This window comes from Euprymna scolopes, chromosome 42 (genome assembly GCF_053919585.1).
Source record: "Euprymna scolopes isolate OS-2025 chromosome 42, ASM5391958v1, whole genome shotgun sequence".
Taxonomy (NCBI): domain Eukaryota; kingdom Metazoa; phylum Mollusca; class Cephalopoda; order Sepiida; family Sepiolidae; genus Euprymna; species Euprymna scolopes.
Window position 1 is genome coordinate 46,831,973 of NC_136523.1, and position 17,442 is coordinate 46,849,414.

The 17,442-nt window shown below is 31.4% G+C and overlaps 1 protein-coding gene across 13 annotated transcripts in view; it reads left to right on the top strand.

Moving 5' to 3' along the window:
- Nucleotides 1-17,442, top strand: part of LOC145267087 (dynactin subunit 1-like) — a 234,592-nt gene that overhangs the window by 146,917 nt on the left and 70,233 nt on the right. For 7 of the 13 annotated variants that reach the window (XM_080123076.1, XM_080123078.1, XM_080123072.1 and 4 more), the window contains 3 exons: nucleotides 1,897-1,962; nucleotides 2,373-2,475; nucleotides 11,457-11,483. In XM_080123076.1, coding sequence (XP_079979202.1) covers nucleotides 1,897-1,962; nucleotides 2,373-2,475; nucleotides 11,457-11,483 — 196 coding nt within the window. The remainder of the gene's footprint in view (nucleotides 1-1,896; nucleotides 1,963-2,372; nucleotides 2,476-11,456; nucleotides 11,484-17,442) is intronic. The other 6 variants (XM_080123079.1, XM_080123080.1, XM_080123077.1 and 3 more) reach the window with 1 other exon arrangement.

Consider the following 17,442-nt stretch of genomic DNA (forward strand, 5'->3'; position numbering starts at 1 on the left):
TAATGTTTTTTTCTGTGTATAATTGTATGAATGAAATCTATATAATTATAAAACTCAAATGACCTTGTAATGAGTGATGTAACCCACTTTCCAGTTTACGACATCCGGTTGCGCATGCACGCATAAAGATTAACCCATAACAATGTAAATAAACGCAAATCGCTTCTTTTGCAGATTTTGACCTGCGCACTGAAATATTAACGTTATTATTTCAAAATTATTATTTAACATGGGAAGAGTAGGGGTGTTTTGTAACTATTCTTTATTACAACTATACTGCCGCTATTTTCTTACAACTAAACAACTTTAACCTGTTGACAAACATAAGAACAATTGTAGTAAAGCCAAAACTACTACTACTACTACTCTCTATCCCTCCCTTTTCCTTCCTTCCTTCCTTTATTTTTTGTTTACATTTCTAGATACGAAATAGTTGTGTGAGAACAGTGAATTTGTTGACACATTTACTAATCTGTTTCAGTATTAGTTTTATTTTATTTATTTAGGTTTTATTTTTTTGCTTCAGGTTTTATTAATTATTTATTTTTAGATTTTAAGTTTTTATAACTTGGTTGAATGATTCCAATATGGGTTTTTTCATTCTTATATTTCTCATCGGTAGGTTCATGTGCGTTTTTGCTGCTAGATGACTTTCGTCGGCGTTCGATTTGTAGGAAAATCATGTTTAATTTTCGATTTTTGAGCGATTATTTGGAAAAATAGGTAACTTTACACGAATAGGGAGGATTTTTTTTTTTTTTCATGTTTGGGTGATCCGTCTATGATTTTTCATTTTAATATACTTTCATAGAAATGTTTCTGTTATGTCAAAAAAAAATTATATTCTTTACGTCACAAGTGTCACGCTCATAAATGAATTCCATAGCTAATATAACATACTGACCCAACGGGTCACAGGTAGTCTAGTTAGTATATAACTAGTCCTTATGCAAATGGTTAGACTGCTCACACGTAGTGGTCACATGTGGGAAAGGATTATTAGTAAGTCTAACTAAATGTATTTCGAAGTTGATGCAAAGGACAGCTATTTGTACTTGTAATCAGCCATGTTTGTGGTAGCATAGGTGTTCGTTTTTTTTATGATCTGCTATTCTTAAAAGTATGCACTCATAATATGTAGTATGAACTGGTAGGCTCGGTGTAAACTGTTATTCCAGTAAACCGTGAAGAATCAGGGAGCGGTCATTGAATGAATCTATAACCGTAATGTATTATGTATTAAAGGATATGTAGAGAGGCTAATAATATGCCAGCTACATGTGAGTAACCTAGTAATAAAAGTAAGCTACATGTGATGTAACCTAGTAATAAAAGTAAGCTACATGTGATGTAACCTAGTAATAAAAGTAAGCTACATGTGATATAACCTAGTAATAAAAGTAAGCTACATGTGATGTAACCTAGTAATAAAAGTAAGCTACATGTGATGTAACCTAGTAATAAAAGTAAGCTACATGTGATGTAACCTAGTAATAAAAGTAAGCTACATGTGAGTAACCTAGTAATAAAAGTTATCTACATGTGAGTAATGTAACCTAGTGATAAAAGTAAGCAGTGATTTTGGGTTATGGAGGAGGAGAGATTTACATCAGAGTGAAAAACCTATGCTACTCTCTCAGTGGGATTACCTATTCAGGAGAGTATGTTCACCAGGAAAAAAATAAGGATTCTTAAACAGGGATAAAATGTATGCATTGTGAGCTAGGAAGGGGAAAAAATCATTACTATTCTATTAATGTAGAGATATGTGTGTTTTAAATATGTGTCTTTTAGATATAATACATGGTTTATTTTAAACTTTAATTTTTGCATGATGATTATTTGTTGATTCTGTTAAAAAAATTTTTTTCTTATGTACATTTGTTTTTGTTTTAGATTCGAAGGCGTTTGCCACAGCAAGATGCTTCGAATGCAGTTTCTCCCTTGATGTGCCCTAATGAGGTGAGTAGGTTTACTACTACTTAAAATATTCCATAACCATTTTATACATGAATTTTTAAACATTTTTAGTAAAACTAGCTGTAATATGAATTTCATACTATGAAAATAACCCAAATCGTATAATATTTTAATTGTATAATATCAAAGTAGTCAAAATATTTCAGTTGTATAATATGAAAATAATCCAAGTCCTATAATATATCAATTGTAATTAATTATAATTTATCCAAAAAAATTTCACATAAATTATAATATATCCCAAAAAATTTCACATAAATTATAATTTATCCAAAAAATTTTTACATAATTATAATTTATCCAAAAAAATTTCACTTGAATTATATTTTATCCAAAAGAAATCCTGTCAACTGATTGTCTGACTAAAATCGGTCTTCATTCTTTGCTTCCAGATTCAAAGTCTTCTACTTGACAGTGGAACGAACATTGTACGTGTTGCTAAAACCCTGAGGCATGTCGCCCTTGGAGCCATGATACAAGAGGCTGTCCTTACAAGTAAGTACTCTCTGACCTTATGCATCAATTCCTGGGAGTTAATATCTCAATTTCGATTTTCTCATCTTTTCAGAATTTTTATTGATTTTTTTGTTTGTTTTATTTTTTTATTCTCGTCTTATAATTTTAAGTCCTGGAGTGGAAAGTGATCATCATTATTGTTAAAGCTCTACCAAGATATTGAGCATTTTTTTTTTATCCACAAAGGTTTGCTGGCTTTTTTGATTTCTAAAAGACCGTTTTTGAGAAGTTGATTTTAAAATAAAAAAGAGTTTTTTGAAATACTTTTTGATGTTTTTATCAACCAAATTTTTCTTGCCATTTGTTATCCCTTGCACTTTGGCATTTAGTAAAGTTGTCATTTATATATGCTCTGTTGTATTATCTTAAACATCGAGCTTCTGATTTAAAAAAGGATTGGTGTACGTAAAAAATAGAAAATATTTGCAAAAGCATACATTTTCACAAAACACACGCACATATATATACATATCTGTGTGTATATATAATTTTATATGGAAATCGCTCCAGACAAGGCATGAAGCTACTTGATGTGAGGAGCTAAAAAAATAATATTTCAAGGTCAAAACCAGTCAACGATAAGTATTAGATGAGATAGATTATGACCCAGAAAACAGCAATTCTTCCCTCTTTGTCAGAAAGATCGATCCTGGAACGTTAGAACTAAAGGACAAAATAAGGGAAGCAGGGTTGGTAAATTTTGGGTTTATTTTCAGCAGCAGTGCAACTCGTTTCCCTTATTTTGTCCTTTAGTCCTCACATTCCAGGAGCGATCTTTCTGACAAAAAAGGAAGAATTGCTGTTTTCTGGGTCAGAATCTATTCTATCTAACACATTGTTAGCAAGTTTTTGATCTTGAGGTAGAATTTTTTAAAAACTCTTTACATCAAGTGGCTTCATGCCTTGTCTGGAATGATTCCAAAATAAAATAATGAAACATAATTATAAAACTCTGGACCGTCCAGACGTCCTTGCTTGAATCTTGTATTATAATAAAGTTGTATTTCTGTCTTTGTTTGTCTACAATTTATGTACAAAAGACCCACTGTTTCAAAAATTAATTTTCGTATTTAAAATGGACATTTGCACATTCAGATTCCAGCATGATTTCTATTCTATTTGTATTCGAATGGAATCCATATTCAAGGAATAACATCATTTGCATATTACATTAAACAAAATCTATTTTATTGATGAGCTCCTTGCTATTAATAATTTGTGGTAATAAAATTGCTTTCATTGTTCGATTTAGAAATATTATTGAAATTTAATTTTTTATCAAGCTGTGAGATTTATTTCCCATTTAAGCTATTTTCTGTTCAATTTTCGTCAACGAAAATTGATGTATTTTATGCCTTCGTAAATCCAACCTGTCGTCCAATTGTAAGAAGTTAAAATATTTGGTGTGTCTTATATAATATGGGCACAAACCCTCCGCCCATCAATATTTCAATCTGGCAAAGCCGGGTATATACAGCTAGTGTGTGTCTTTTGAATTAGGAAAAGTACAAAAACACAGAATCAAGAGGAAAGAATTGGCTGCCAGACCAAGTGACACTTCATTGAAGCCATTTTCATGCATCGCTTGTGGTTGCATCTGCAAGTCCCTGGTGGGGGTTCAAGTCCTATGAAATACACCGAAACTGAAATTAGTTTTGTTTTTTTTGTTTTTTTTTTGAGACGTTCATAGGTCGAAATTGACGGGAGAAGAAGGAAAATTAAAAATGTTGTAAATTAGAATTTACAACATTTATTATTCAACACAAGTGATACTGGTTGAAAATGAATATTTCCTTATTCCATGGAGTTTCAAAGAATCGCCCTTATTCTCAGACGAAAATGTTTTAGCAAAATAACATTTATAGATTGGCTATAATTTTGTTGGTTAGCATAGATTGAAAACTTCAAAATGTGAAGTCAATTTTTTAATAATATACTTTGTGTGTGTGTGTTTGTGAAAGTGTATGCTTTTTGTGAATATTTTCTATGCATTAATTACTTTTAAATTACCGAGAAAAATGACGATTCACAAGAATCCAAGAATGTTAAACGTAGCTTATCCGATGTATCTCATTTGATTTGATTACAGAACGTTTTGTTTTAAATTTATTTCAACCAGGTTTTAGAATTTGCCTTTTTTAAAAATCTTTCTATGTAACCCTGCCTGTAATGCCTTCTAAATGAGCTCATGGAACACTAAGCATGATAAAAAAAAACAAAACCAACCTTATATTGCTTACATATGTTTTGTATACTGCAGCTTATTGTCGTTGCTATTTGTTATATTATGTGCTTCCATATAATTTCACTAAGAATTTATGTATTAATCATTGCAGTTAAGTGATAGTTTAGAGGTTTTTTTTAGAAAATGTTTTTTTAGACAATGTTTCTTTGTTTATTTTGAATTACACTCATTTAAAAAAACAAAAGTACAAAAATATACAGACAAATCAGTTCTTTGTTATTGTAGTGAAATTCAAAAAACTGAAATATTGAATTTCATGTGAAACCAATGGAATTGTCATGTATGAAAGACGGAGTCGTCTTTAGAGGTGTTTGGTGATCTCATCCTCTGTTATTAAGTAGGAAATTTAAGATTGGTTGGTTGGTTGTTTTTGTTTTACAGCATATCAACTTTTTTCAGGTTAATTTAATGCCGAATCCAGTGATTTTGAAAAACAATTTTTTTAATAGAATATATTTGTTTTTTTTTTTTGTGTTTTTTTTTTGTGTTTTTTTTTTTTTTTTCAAGTCCGTTTCTATTCAACCCATAGTTGGGACCCTAACAGTTACTACCCCTCTGGGTCAGAGTGGACTTAGGAGCAATGGCAATTAAAGGGTGGCTCCACACTCCCCAAAGCACGCAAGCTGTGGCCTCACCATCGGACATAGTTTAAGGTCATATCCAGGACTGAAATTTAAGAGATGTCGCATGTAATGAAAACACGGAATATGCCGGTATTATAAACACCCAAATTTATTTGCAGCAGATATAAAATACACGATAGTAAGAGTACAGTGCAAAAAAAAAAAAAAAAAGTGGTAATAGGCAGACAGGTTTGAACCCATGACGTGAAGGCAGAAAAACTGAAAGAAAATCTGACGTCTTACCGCTACTCCATGACGTGACCGGAAGTTCGGAACATTAAAATTAGGCAAAGTCAATCCAACTGATATGATAACTTGCAAAAATGGCTCACAAACATCGATCCCTCCTCGTAGAAAACTGCCCAGTTGAGGGTGAAAGAATTAATGTTTTTGGCCAGTTTTTCGATATTTGTCGTCCGAGACATCGAGCTTCAAAATGATACTGATCTTGTGAAAAGCCATCTCCTCGGTCAAAAGTTTTAGGCAGACATAAAAACATACATACATACATACATACATTTAAACAGACAGGTGAGATTTATATTATAGATGATGAGAGGTCGACGGTGAGGTCAGGGGTGGACTGGAGTTTGCCAGACCTGAGAGCGTTTATCATCACATCTGCACTCTTTGATGTCCAGTGAAGAAAGAGTATGAATGATACAAACCGGAAGTGAAGGTGGCTGTATCGCCCCCTTATGTCCAAGAATGATATTACCAGAGTTAACAGGGCAATGATCATGTTTGCCTTAAGGTCATCCGTTTGTGTTTTCGCTTGTATGGAAAACTAAGTTCCCATACATGTCACAGTAATGAACATATCCAAAAATTACAAAAAATGATAAGGTAGAAAATTAATTCTTGATAAGTTTTCGAAGACAATTAGCAAAAATGAAGTGTTGCCCCCCCCCCACCCAAAAAAAAAACAAAAACAAAACTGGTTATCAGTTTTTTTAATTTTGGGATATATTCATTACTGTGACATGACAATTGAGTAGATATCATTGGTTTCACTTGAAATTCAACATTTCCATTTTTGAATTTTGTTACAATAACGAAGAAGAACCGACAGGTCTTTATGATGTACGTATTTGTCATGGAATGAAGATATCATGTTCCAAAAATCACGTACATTGATCAAGTATTTTTTTTTTTTTTTTTTTTTAAAAATAAGAAAATCATATTTTATGATGAAGCGAGGAGAGAATTAGGAGTCGCCATATTGTTTTAGAATGTGTTAAAATTCAAAAGCTGACAGCTCAATTTAACTACTGAGATTTGCAAACTTTGCTATTTTATTATTGCTTGCTAAAAATATTAAAATGATTGTCTTAAAACAAATCAAAAAAACGTATGTGATTTTTTTTTGAATATGACATCTTCATTCCATGACAAGTATGTACATCATAAACAATTTACTGTATTAAAATTTTTTTTTAAATAAGTGTATTTTTAAATGTACACCATTTATTTATTTTTTAAATGAATGATATATATTTTTAATCTATCTCCGAGAATTAGAATTTTCTTTGTCAAAGCAAAATGGTTTCTTATTTTGCTTTTCATCATCCGACGTTGAAATTGACCTCCAAGTGTAAGAAAGAACAATACAGTTTGAATTGGAAGAATAGACTTATTTTCTTTTAAAACATTTTCATAAGTCTTTATTTTTTTAATTTATTTTTTTGATTTATTTTTTTAATTTATTTTTTTGATTTATTTTTTTAAAAGAAAACCATAACAATGTGTCGGTCTCCCTGATTTTTACTTTTGCTTTTTGCACTCACATGCTCTATTTGGAATTTGTAACAGCAGACCAACATTAGTGGAGTGTTTTTTTTTTTTTTTTTTTTTTTTTTTACCAAAACTGTCATTAACAATTTTTTTTTTTTTAAACTGATATAAATTATCGCACAATAAAAATAATTAAATTAAAACAAAAATCATTTTTATTTCGAATTATTTAATAAAGTAAAAATTCCATTTTTTTTTAATACTAAATTTTAAGTTATTCTAGTAAATTAACAATTTTAATAAACAAAAATATTGTAAAAACTGAATTTAACTTGAAAATAACATGAAATAACTTTTTAAATTTAGTGATCAAAAAATGGCATTAAATAATTTAAAATAAGAAAAATGATTTTTTTTTTATTGTGCAATAATTTTTATTAGTTTGAAATATGTTAAACATTTAAAAAATCATTGTTCCTATTTACTTGCCTCCCCATGAGGGCAGAGTTAGACACAAGTTCGGTTTTTAATGTAGGGAAAATGCAGCTCCCCCAAAAAGGGGCACTCTGGACAGGAACAAAAATAAAAAAAATTATCTCCGCCTTGAAGGATTTCTCCTCCACTGACCGAGGACAGAAAAGGTGAAGTGTAGTATCGGAACAGATACTAAACTTTGTTCCTATTTATTTAGGTTATTGCTCGTAAAATTTACAATTTAAAGTTGAAGCAAAAATTAGCAAACAAAAAAAAACCTAGGCATGAATTCCGATAAGAAATTTGCGGGAGGGGGAGGGATGCAGGGTTTTCCTAAAAGGTCTTAAAAACTTTGGAGACTACTCCTGGCTGCCTCCATTCACCATGATACCACATTTGCACTGTGGAGTTAAACTTAATTAATTCCCCCAGCGTTTTTTTTTTTACATAGCAGGCATCACTTATCAAGGCCCTGAAGCCATTTGAGGATAAGGGTTATTGAGTGTAAAATAATCAATGGATAATATTGTAGTAGTTGCTGTTAATGGAAATTTGGTAGATTGGATTACTTAAGGGAGGGGACCGTTCCTTAAGAATTTGTTTATGTTGGACTTGAAGACAACCAAGTTGTAGTCAGATGGGAAACAGGCAAACGGAAGAAAGTTCCACAGGCATGCAGTTCTAAGAAAGAAGTATTGTTCATGGAATCGACGTTTTGATTTAGGTACAGTTACAGAGAGGGGAAAGTTATTGACAGTGGTTTCAGCTAGACGAGTGTTTTTCGAGAAAGATTGGTGAGGGAGGACCAGAGATTGGAGCTCAGACGAGCACTTGCCGTGGAAATAATGATAAAACAAAGACAGGCTTGCAACGTGTGCGCATGTGCATGTACAAATTTTTTTATTTTTTTTTTATAATAATGATAAAATGGAAAAAAAGAGTTTATTGCAAAAGTCTTTGAATTTGATTTTGTAAGAAAGATTTGTGGTGGTGAGTGGGGAAGAGCCAAGAAAAACCGAATAAAGAAACAATTTGTTCCTAGCCAAAAGGCCAAGTTGAGAATTGTTAATGATCCATTTTGGTAGGAAAAAAAAGTCCACTGATGTCGGCCTGCTGCTACGAATTCAGAATAGGGGTATGTGAGCGAGAAAGCAAAAGTAGAAATCAAGGAGACCTCTCCTACAAGAGAACTCAATGTGTTTGTTAAAATAAAATTTATTTTAAATTTTCTTATAATTACATTCTGTTAATCGACATCTCCTGTCGTTGAAATAATTTTTTTTTAATTCATATTCACCCCCTAACAAGGCATATCGCCACTTGGACATAAGGGGCTACTATTTGGGTGGGACCATGCCTAGGAAAGATTAATAGGATGTTGGTTTACATTACATTTAAACTTCTACATATCAGGACAGTCAGGGAAGCAGGCAGCAGGAAAGAAATTCCAAAGTCTAGCTGCTTGAGGGAAGAAACTATTAGAGTAGAAAGCTTTCTGGCATTTAGGGACCTCAACAGTGAAGAGGTGAGATTTTGTTGCTGAGCGGGTTTGTTGGGGATATGTATGTCAAGGGGGCACAAATGCAACGTGTTCATCAGCACATTCCATTAAAATATTTGTAAACCAGGTACAGAGGTGCAACATTGCGGTGGTGGAACTAGATTGAAAACTTTTTTGGATCCTATCCAAGAGGGAGAGACTAGTGGTAGACGCACCAGCTCAGATGTGGAAATAATGCTCCATACATGGGCGAATGGTGGCTTTGTAGAGGAACAGATATCTGCTAACATAAAATAGCTTTACGCTTTCTCTGGAACGATTTCTGAAGAAAAAAAAAAAAAAAAATTAAGCTTTTGAAAATTAAATTTTATTTTAACAAACACATTGTTATGGCTTAAAAAAAAAAAATAGGGGAAAAAAAATCTTATTGAAAAATGCTTTAAAAAATGTCTCCACTTCTACTGATAAATAAGAGGGTCATTCCAAAAATAAAGCCTCCTATTTTTTTTATGTTTATGATTTTTTGAGATGAGGATTGGGTATTTGTATTATTTGGAATCTTTGAACTACTGTTCTCATCTGGAGTGTCATTTTCACAATGTTTTGATTGATATAAACGTCCGACCTTCTTCAGGTGTATTTTGTTGAACAAAGGGAATGTTTCTGTCAAACTCGTGAATTTGGACAGAATTTGGAACGAAATCCTTTATTTACTTCACGGGGTAGCATGCTCTCGTTCCATCAACCATGATTGGATAGAGATGCTAAGCAAATTCGCTATTGTATTTTTCGGTCGCCCACACTGAGAATTGAACCTTCAACCTTCAGGAGAATATCTCTTTTACATTTGATTTTTCCAAGCACTCTAACCATTGCGCCACAGATCCTTGAAATAAGGGAGTTAAATTGCAATCTAGAGATTCTGCAATCTGTCATGAATAATATTTTGGAAGGAGCACAAAAATGCGAAGTTAAAAATGGGCAACATTTAAGATATTATTTTCATAAAAATTGTTTGAATTTTGTATTTTTTTAAAAATTCCCAATGTCTCAGTCAGATTGTGTTAAAATTACAGAAAGATATCATCAAAAATAAAGAATTTATTCAAGTTCAAAATCCTTCAGTGACTTTTTGGACACCCTGTCGAAATGTGAGAATAACATTGAAGATACTTGTTAATGGTTTGCATCCAATTTTTTGTGAATCGTCCAAGGTCTTTGCATTTTCTTATCCAAGAGTCACTCCCGTCAACGTGGCTTCAGGAGTTCCATCAACCATCAGTATATTCAGCCGCACGAAATGATATGCGTATTAATCTGATTATTTCTCTGAAGACGGGCGAGTAAGGACTGGGTGGCGGCTGAGCCTTTGCCTCCATACAATGTCACGTTCTTAACACAATTGCTGCACTACCATCCTCTTAGTATTGAAAGGAAAACTCATAGTTCCTGGAAGAATGATTAGAAAATTTTTTTTTCAGTTAAATTTTTTCCCAAGTATATGTTAGTGTAAATTTATGATAAAATGTTTTTAAAATTATAAACAAGTTTTAATTTTTTCCTAGTGTGTCCAAATCGAGAACTAACAAAGGAATAAGGCTATTAATATATAGATAATAGTTATTATATCTGAATGATTTATTATTTAATTAATATTATTTACTTATTATTTATTGTATTTTGCTTATTTTATCATTTATTATTTATCAACTTTATTTTTTATTTAGTAACTTATTTTTTTTTGACTTATTTTTTTCATTCAGACTTTTTTTCCCGCTTACTCTTTACCGACTTTTTTTTTTACGAACTTATATTTTTTCAACATTTTTCTGACTTGTTTTTTTTTTTTTCTGACGTTTTTTTTCTGACTTTTTTTTTCTAACTTTTTTTTTCTGACTTTTTTTTTCTGACGTTTTTTTTCTGACTTTTTTTTTTCTAACTTTTTTTTTTTTCTGACTTTTTTTTTTTCTGACTTTTTTTTTTCTGACTTTTTTTTTTTCTGACTTTTTTTTTTCTGACTTTTTTTTTTCTGACTTTTTTTTTTCTGACTTTTTTTTTTCCTGACTTTTTTTTTTCCTGACTTTTTTTTTTCCTGACTTTTTTTTTTTCTGACTTGTTTTTTTTTTTGACTTTTTTTCTGACTTGTTTTTTTTTTTTTTCTGACGTGTTTTTTTTTTTTTTCTGACGTGTTTTTTTTTTCTGACTTGTATATATTTTAGTATCCATAGACTTTTTTTACACATCAATTTATTATTTTACATTTATTTGTTTATCAATATATTTATTTACTTTTATTTATAGTTTATTTAAATTTCATATAATTGTTGCTATGTGTTTTGTCACCCACTTTTACGCTCTTTGTTCTACACATTTTTCCGTTCAGGTTCACGGCAAAAATCCCAAACGGATGGTAAACCAATGCTTTGTATATATATATTTTTTTTATATACATATGTATTTTTTTTGTTTTTTGTTTTTGTCTTGCCAAATTCTCACTATTAGTCAAACAAAAATTTATTTTATTTTACTTCTATCTTCTTTTTCTTTCTAACTTAGTAGGACAGAAAACTGACCGCTATATTTGCGTAGCTATTGGGGAAAAGATAACCATTGCCCATTTGACTGTGGAAATTATGCAGTCACCCTGAACCCTGACCCACATGAAAATTTCTTGCATAATTTCTCACCATTCCTCCAATTCTGTATGCTTTATTTTCATTTATCATCTTACACTCCTTCCCTTCTCGGACCGTTACCATTATTTTATTTTATTTTTTTCTTAACTAAGGTTAATATTTAGTGTCATTGGGTTCCTTCCCTGTATTCAAATTTTAATGTTTTTTTATTTTAAACTTAGATAAATATATGATTAGCACTTTCTTTAAATTTTTAGTGAGTGCAAATCTCTAACAACGCCTTTGCTCCTTGGGTAGAGATAATTTCTGGGACACGTTTTTTTATTTCCTCTTCCTTGGGTAGAGATGATTTCTTTTTTACACCCTCTTCCTATTTACTAGAAATATAGGAGAAAAAAAAAATCTGTGGTCGTTTTTAACAGTAACAATAAACACAAAAACGAATTGTACTATTTTATTGAAGAGTATGTTAGTGGTGAAACGCAAATATGAAGAAATAGATGGATGAAAACGATTAAAAAAAAAATCAACAATAGAACATGATTTGTTTCACAATTTGGCAACTTGAAGGAATTATTGTGAATAAAGAAGGATTGTCTGTCGCTAAGCCAATTTCTGTAGTATCCTCAATTTTGAATTTTTCTCTTTGCTATTGTCGGCTGGTCTATGCAGGGGCAGATAATCTTGCGTCACTCTTTCTCCAAAGGTAGATCAATCATGCTTAAAAATGTCTTCTGGCAAGGGAGATAATTTTTATCTTTTCCAGACGGATTTATTTATCCATTGAACAATTAAATCGAATCTTTCTTTGGTTAGACACTCTCCCCCCCCTTAACTTTTAAACACTGGAAACTTGTCGCTAAGAATTCACTGTACCAAGTAAGTACCAGGTTTGATCTTGCTCCATGTTATTAAATATTAATTATCTCTCTGTTATCCACATTTGGTCAATCCTACCTCAAGATCAACTATGCCTAAAAACGCTTGAATATAATTTTAGGGTACGAAGAGTTATCTCCCTTTCAACAAATTTTCTATATATACTCCTTTATCCATCTGATATCTGTTTGTGTTTATTTAGAATTACACCCATCCTCCTTTTTAAACATTACGAGCTTGTGGCATAAAACATACCAAGTAAAGCAAAGTTATACATCTAGCAGTTTATAATGTCTGTGTTTATTTAGAATTACACCCATCCCCCTTTTTAAATGCTAGAAGCTTGTGGCAATAAACGTATCAAGCAAACAAAAGGCTTGCCCACTGCTTCATGTTATTAAATATTAATTTTTTTGGTACTAAGGTACTCGTACAGTTTGATCAAGACATTAAAAAATGAAAATATCAAAAAATGGTTATATTGTACGTATCTTTTATGGAACAAAGTCCCCTGAAAAAAAAATATTTAACTTAATTTCATCAAGTAGCTTTTTTACAGCGAAAAAACAATTTATGATACCGAGGAAAAGGTTTGATTTTTAGGAAGGAAAGCTAGTATTAAAGATGGGAGGGAGTGTCGGCGCTTTAAATTGAATTATCTCTCCATGGTGTGTGAAAAAAAATTCAAAGATGGCTGACTTTAACGCGCTGTCATAAAAACATGTATTTCCGCTGTAAAAAACAAAAAAAAAAAAAAAAACTTGATTAAATTAAGTGAAATTTTTTTTTGAGATCTTCAGTTCAAAACGTATACGTACAATATAACCTTTTTTTTTTTTAACGTCATGGTTAAACTGTACAAGTACCGGTACTAATCCTGAAATTATCAGCAGCTCAAGCTGAGGGAGTATACTGGTTCTGTAACTCTATGTATAACAAGGCGATTGGAATTCCTGTTTGCGGAAAAACAATTGGCTATGATACAGAGTAAAAGGTTCGATTTTTAAGAAGAAAAGCTAGTATTAAAGAATGGGGAGGGAGTATCGGCGCTTTAAATTGATTTATTTCAATGTGCTGTCATAAAAATGTGCTTTTCTGCTGTAAAAAAAAAAAACTACATGATCAAATTAAGTGAAATTTCTTTTTGGAGATCTTCAGTCCAAAACGTATATGCACAATATAACCTTTTTTTTTTTTTTTCTCTCGATATTTTCATTTTTTAATGTCATGATTAAACTGTACAAGTACCGGTACTAATTCTGAAATTATCAGCAGCTCAAATTGAGGGAATATACTGGTTCTGTATCTCTCAAGGCGATTGGAATTCCTGTTTGCCATTGTTTTTCAACAGAATTGATTAATGGATTAAAGAACCAGTGTAAAATTCTATTTTTATGGGGAGACAAATTAAGAAACGTAAGGGAAGTAGATAATTTACATATCTGGATAAAACACATTGGTACTCCTCACCTCGCTGTGTGTAGACACCAGGAAGTATTTGTCGATACACAGTTACTTCCCTTTGTAACTAAACAAAAAAAAAAACAAACATTTTGTGCAACTATCAGGTTGACAAGAAAGTTCTTGCTGATTTTAACTTTTAAATTCAGATGATCATATCTTGGCTCCAACAAAAATTTATTGATCAAAATAAGCACTATCAGACTCAACTCACTTTTGCCAAAACAAAACAGGTGTATTTATGCCAGTAACGTAGACATTTTGTGTTCTGGTGGCAATGAAGTTGCTGGACGCTTTTTTTTATATCGTTCAGGTTTTTGAAGCGTTTCTCACACAGAAAGTTGTTGAGGTGCTTGAAAAAGTGATAGTCAGTAGGTGAGGTGTCTGGAGAGTATGGCGGATGAGGCAGTTTTCTTAGCCCAATTCATTCAACTTCTGCAGGGTTGTTTTAGCAGTGTGTGGTCGGGCATTGTTGTGGAGGAGAATTGAGCCTTTTCTGTTGACTAATGCTGATTGTTGTCAGTTTCTGATGTATTTTATTCATTTGTTGGCAATACTTTTCCACCGTAATGGTTTCACCTGCATTAAAAAAAAACTAATCGATGAGATCGATCACAGACCACCAAACAGCCAGCATGACCTTCTTTTGGTGCAACTGTGTCTTTGGGAAGTGTCATGGAGCTTCGTTGGCGTTTAACCACTGAGCTGAGTGTGGCCAGTTGTTGTAAAGAACCACTTTTCATCGCAAGTCACAACCCGGTCGAGAAACGGGTCATTCTTGTTGCGTAAAAGAACGGAAGATGACATTTCATAACAACGTTTCTTTTGGTTGTAGTTCAATTTGTGAAGCGCCCATTCATCAAGTTTTTTTTGTTGTCCCAGTTTCTCAAGTGGTTGGAAATCATATATGTTATTGCTAATCCAATAGCAAATTCTCGAGCCGTTGTGCATGAATTGGCTTTAACTAAGGCTCTTAATTGATCGTTGTCAACATTTGATAGCCAACTACTACGCTCATCATCTTCAAGACTTGCATCGCTGTCATGAAATTTCTTAAACCATCATTCTGTACTCAGTAGTGGTTCCTGGGCCAAATGCTTTGTTATAGTGAGTTGTTTTGGCCTAGCTTGAATTGAAATAAGAAAATTGTGCAAATTTGCCATTTTTCCATCTTGTATTCAACATTCTGAAAAGACGTAATTGTTTTAAAACGATTGCAATTTAAACAATTAGATAGAATGAAAAACGCTCTTTAAAATGATATATAAAATAAAGGTATAACGAAAACTTATTTGAAATTCAAATTAAAAATTCTGCAAGAACTTTCTAGTCAACCTAATACTTTTAAATAAAGTACTATATGGTTATTTTGGGGTAGGGGGTAACTAAAGTACTATATGATTATTTTGGGGTAAGGGGTAACTAATGCTTTGTTTTATAATGAAATTTTTACTCTTCATCACCTATGCCTGGCTTTTCACCATCCCTCTTCCATTTTTATATAAAATTTGTCTTTTTATTTGTGGTTTCTACAACACCTTGATCCCACATATTATTTAATCTAATATATAAAAGCTATCTTGTCAGATTTTCCATGTTAGACCTAAGCAGCAATTTATCTGACAAATCAATGTTTGATTCTGAGTAGCCATTTTTCTTTTTATCTTTGCACCACGTTATTTACATAAAAAAAAAAAAAAAATTGTAATTCATTCAAGTTTATTTTTGACTATAATTATTCCAGCAAGGAATATTATTACTATAATGGAGACAATTTCAAATAAAGACTTAGAAATAGGCTCAAAATGCAAGGAAGATAATTCTCTTTTTAACAAAAAAAATTAAACAGGTGAGTTATCTCGCATAGATTTTCAACTTTTTATTTAATCTTTTTGTGGTTTACAATATTTTCTTTAAATTAAAAGTTTTAAAACTAAAATGGCGTAGGTCAAGCTAATAGATATGTAATTTTTTTTTTGTTTGTATATCATAACTTTAAAACATTTATTTAATCCCTTCAATCCACAGTTGGCAGGGAGGGGGTCAAGGGTGGGCCTTGCTATGACACAAGGTGCATGTTGTCTTAGTTTTTGTACGCTGTTGTTTACCCGAGCATGCCATGTCCCCAGCTGACCCTTTCTGCTAAATCATTTTGTTCTATGATGACTGCCCCCAACTTTATTATTCCCTCCCCTCACTTTCACTCTTGTTGCAGCATGTAACACTCTTGCCATTTTATTGCAAATGTCACCATTTTAAATTAGAGGTTTTTAACTGGGAAGTAATTGTGGCCATAGATGTGCTGGCTCAATTTATTTTTTACTTTCAAATTTCGCAATACAGGTTTAATTTTTCAAGTAAAATTTTATTTTATAGAAATTTTTTTTATTTTATTGAAAATTGAGATATTTGGGGAGATTTGTTAAAAAAAAACAAAAAGAAAAAACCAAACCTATTTTAAATTCATTTGATGCTAGCTCAAATGTTTTATTTTTTTTTATTTTTTTATTTTTTTTTTTTTAAATTTCATCATCGTAAATCAGGAGGGGGTGTGTAGGGTAAATTGCTGGCTCCAAAAATTTTTCTTTCTTTTTTTTTTCACTCAAAAATTTTTTTTTTTTCTTTTTTTTTGACATCTGAGATATTTGGGGAGATTTGGTAATGTCTCAAATGTTTTGTCTTTTTTATTTTTCGTCATCATGAATCAGGCTTCTCAACTGGGGGCAGAGGTAAATTAGGATAATAAATTCACTTGATCAAAAGCTTTTTAGATTTCATGGAATTTATTATCATTATTATCAGCTTTATTTGAAATCGGCTCAAGATTGGACTCTGTTTTGAGTCCGAGTTAAAAAAAATTACAAATTTCATTATTCTGACTTGGATGGTTCTCAACAGGTAGTTAAATTTCTTAAATCAAATTTCATTCCACCTCAGAGAGTTCTAAGAAAACAACAAGCAAACAAAAATGTTATTAAAAAATATATAACAGAACAATGAACATCTAAAACAAACATGATCAAACTTGAATAATATATTTGTATGTATATTTTTATATATTTCTTAACTAATATAAACATATAGTTAAGAAATATATAAAAATATGTTTCCAAAGTTACAGTAAAAAAGTCAGAAATCAACCAGATTTGTTTGAGCACCTTTTGGTATTGCAATAAATGTTGGTTATTTTTGTGCAATGGACATTGATTTTGGTAGGGGTGGGGTTCACATCTATTTGAAAATTTATTGGTTTTGGTTTTATCTATGAAAGAAAATTGCTAAATATTCAAGGAAAGATTTAGCAAAATGTTACACAGATATTAAGTAACCGGTTCATTTTTTCAGCTTCTTTTACAAGAGTTGACATTTTACAAATCATTGGGAATATCTTTC